The sequence below is a fragment of the Corvus brachyrhynchos genome, unplaced genomic scaffold (genome assembly GCF_000691975.1).
Source record: "Corvus brachyrhynchos isolate BGI_N302 unplaced genomic scaffold, ASM69197v1 scaffold99, whole genome shotgun sequence".
Classification (NCBI taxonomy): domain Eukaryota; kingdom Metazoa; phylum Chordata; class Aves; order Passeriformes; family Corvidae; genus Corvus; species Corvus brachyrhynchos.
Genome location: NW_008239778.1, coordinates 1,816,546 through 1,819,936, shown reverse-complemented (window position 1 = coordinate 1,819,936; position 3,391 = coordinate 1,816,546). Strand labels below are relative to the sequence as shown.

Sequence of the window (3,391 nt, the reverse complement as noted above, 5' to 3'; positions counted from 1 at the left end):
AGGGCTGGGTGTGCAGCTGGGCAGGACCCTGGCAGCAGTGACAGGGTTGGGGGGCTCACCTTGCCCAGGAAGTCATTCCTGCCGACGAGGTCCCAGTCCCACACCTCCACGCAGAGCTTCTCCCCGGCGGGCTCGGCCAGCTCGAACTCGAAGGTCTCGTTCCAGCGTGGGTAACAGGATTTCTTCACCACCTGCAAAGGCAACAGGTTTTTGTCCCCTCGCCAGGTGAATCTGTCCCTCAGGGACACCAAGCTGGGGGTGCTGGGGGACAGGGATGGCTCCTGGCTTCCCCTTGGGTTGATTCCACCTGCACCTTTGGCAGGTTGGGGATGGCTGAAATCGCACTCACGGTGCTCTCCTGTGTCTTCCCGTTGTAGCGCAGGCGGACAAAGGGGTCGGAGGCACCATTCCTGTCCTTCCTGGCCAAATCCCTGCCGAGAAGAGGGAGAATTTGCCAGCAAGCTCCCAAAATACCTACGGGCACCCATGGCACCCACTCCCCTCTCAAGGAATCTCAAGATATATGTCCCAAAGACCTACAGATGAGGTAGACCCTGCCCCAGCACCCCCGTCAGCTGCTGGCTGGTGAGGAGGATGCTCTGCACCCAAGGGACCAGATACACCAGGGAAACTGAATCATGGAGCAGCTGGGACTCACCACCCCTGTCCCAGCTGCACACACAGCCCCTGTCACCCTCGTGTCCCCTCTCACCTGGCCTCCAGCACGGAGCAGCGCAGCCGCCGGCTGCCCTGGCTGCCCAGGACCTCCACCCGCAGGTGGATCTCCCCCTGCACCTCCTCGTCAGGGTCCACCTCACTGAGGCTCATCCAGCCGCTGTATCCTGTGGGAAAAGGGGGGATCCCCATGGAGGGGTCATTGGGGAACCCCGCAGGACCAGCTCGTCCAGCGGGTGGGAGATGGGTGCCTGCTGGGACCCCCCCGCCACTCTGTCCCCTACCTTTGGGGTGCTCTGCCAGCATGTCCCGGGTGATGCAGACCTTCCCAATAACGTCATCACGGCTGGAAAACAAAAGTGGGAAGCAGGACATGGCGCGGGATTGGTGCCCAGGCAGGACAGCCCCCGCTTTGGGGGATCCTAGACGGGGGCCACCACGGTGTGTCTGTCCCCATGGAGCACATCAGCCACCCTCTGGACAATAACCTCGGGAATTAACTTCACCCATTTGTGTCCCAAAGCCCAGGGCAGCGTGGCCAGAGGTGGATTCTCTGGTGTCTACACTGGGGCTGAGCATGCACAGAGCCAAAGCAACCAACCGAGTCCGCAGGCCAAGCCCCCACCATACCTGAGTGCATCCTCATCCATGACGTAGATGGAGATGCTGTGGAAACCGGGCTGGAGCTGCACCTCGTACTCCTCCCCCCAGAACGGGGACAGCGTCTTCCACACCGTGGCAGTCCTGTGGGGCAGGTGGCACTGGTGACACAGGGGACAGGGCTCCCCTTCTGGGGACCTTCCCAGCTTTTGGGAACACATGGCTGGGGGCAGGGATGAGTCTCTGTCCCTGTCCTTGTCCTGTCTTGTGGCTCTGGGCTGGCAAGACACAGGGGTGGCTTATAGGGGAAGAGGCCCATGAGCTGTTAGACCCCCTTGTGTCTGCAGGAGCATCTCAGCCCAAAGCAGGGAATAATAATGAAAGATAAATAATAATAAATAATGATCTTAACAGTAATGATAATAATAATGTGCCTGCAGCAAATCTGCCAGGAGCAAGGTTTGGGGCTCCAGCAGTTTTAGGGACCAGCCAGCAACCTGGGCCACTCACCTGATGATGGCCTCATCATCGATCTTCACGATGCAGTACGGGTCACTGCTCCCCGTGCTAGAAGGACAAGGGACAGCTCTGTCAGTGCCACCAGCCACAGCCTGGCCACCACCCAACCCACAGGGCTCTATGGCCATGGGTGACCAAAGCCTTCAGCCCTGACACCCTCACAGAACGGAGACCTCGTAGAGACAAAGCCCCGAGGGAAAAGCTGGGCTCCAGAGGCTCCAAAGGCTTCCACGGGTGGACTTGGCCACAGCTTCCAGCACAGGGTGACCCCGGCTGCGCTTCCAGACCGGGGACACTCCTCCCTGGCCGTGTCCGGCTGCTGCGTCCTGCTGGCAGCCAGAAGTGGCTTTTCCTCTTCCACACAGGAAGGCAAGGAGCAAACAAAACCCACCCTTTCCCCAAAGCAGCTTCAGGCACCTGCAGCCCAATTTCACACACCAGGAGTGAGGCCACAGCAGCCTCCTCCAGCCCCAGAATGTTCCCAGACCCCCAACACCACTGCAGGGATGGGGACACCCCTAGGGACACCCCCAGGGATGCAGAGGGTGTGAAGGGCAGTGACCACCATGCTTTGACCATGCTTCCTCCCTGGGGACAACCCAAGTCATCCTTGCCCAAAAATAATCACGGCTGTACAGTTTATTGCCCCAGTTACTCAGAAACAGGGTCAGGGGTGGGGACTCCAGCCAGGGACAGAGGAGATGGGACCTGGGGGCTGGCCAAGGTCATGGAAAGGCTGTGGCTCCCATCCCACTGGCACGGAGCAGCCTGCTTGGAGCATGGATAACTCATTAACACCAACCCCAGTGGCACTGTCAGCCAACGACAAATGTCCTGGGGAAAGGGAGGATGCACGGGTGGGGGCTTGGGGACCCCAGGCATTGAGTGATTTCCACATCCCAAATCCAGGGAGGCTGAGAGCCAGCTGCTGGGGGGATTGAAAAGGTTTTGGGGGCAATTAAAAAAGTTTCAGGGGATCCAAATGGTCTTTGAAGGGACTGAAGGGCTTGGAGGGGGCTGAAAGGGTTTTGAGGGGGACTGAAAGGGGTTTTGAGGGGGACTGAAAGGGATTGGAGGGGGACTGAAATGGTTCTTGGGGGAGACCAAAAGGTGGTTTAGGGGAATCAAAAGGGGTTGGAGGGCACTGAAAGGGTTTTGAAGGGGGACTGAAAGGGGTTTTGGGGGATTCAAAAGGGGTTGGAGGGGACTGAAATGGTTCTTGGGGGAGACCAAAAGGTGGTTTAGGGGAATCAAAAGGGGTTGGAGGGGACTGAAAAGGTTTGGGGGACTCCTTGCCCCGCTAAACGCGGCTGCAGGGGTTTCTCTGGGCTGTGCATCCCGGGTACCACAATAACATCCGTGTTCCCAGGCGCTTCCATCCCTTTGGCCCCGCGGGGCTGGCAGTGCAGCAGGTTGCCAAGAGCTGCTCGCCGGCTCCCGCTCCCATTCCATCCCAGCCGCCCTCCGGAGAGGATTTTTAAGGAGAGCCGCGGGTGAAGTGCCATTAATCGGAGCCCATTGCTGACATTTCCTGCCTTGTGCAAACCATCGGGGATGCCGGGAGCGGGCAGGCGGGAAGGGAGCCGCCGCCCGATAC

At 59.4% G+C, this 3,391-nt stretch overlaps 1 protein-coding gene across 1 annotated transcript in view; it reads right to left on the bottom strand.

Annotated features, from left to right (window-relative positions):
- The window catches only part of LOC103621609 (ras GTPase-activating protein 4), a 5,389-nt gene extending 3,427 nt beyond the window's left edge, over nucleotides 1–1,962 (bottom strand). The window contains 7 exon segments of the mRNA XM_017742966.1: nucleotides 11–34; nucleotides 36–191; nucleotides 350–431; nucleotides 713–842; nucleotides 960–1,021; nucleotides 1,306–1,419; nucleotides 1,786–1,962. Coding sequence (XP_017598455.1) covers nucleotides 11–34; nucleotides 36–191; nucleotides 350–431; nucleotides 713–842; nucleotides 960–1,021; nucleotides 1,306–1,419; nucleotides 1,786–1,922 — 705 coding nt within the window. The 5' untranslated portion in view covers nucleotides 1,923–1,962.
- Between the last annotated feature and the right edge of the window lie 1,429 nt (nucleotides 1,963–3,391).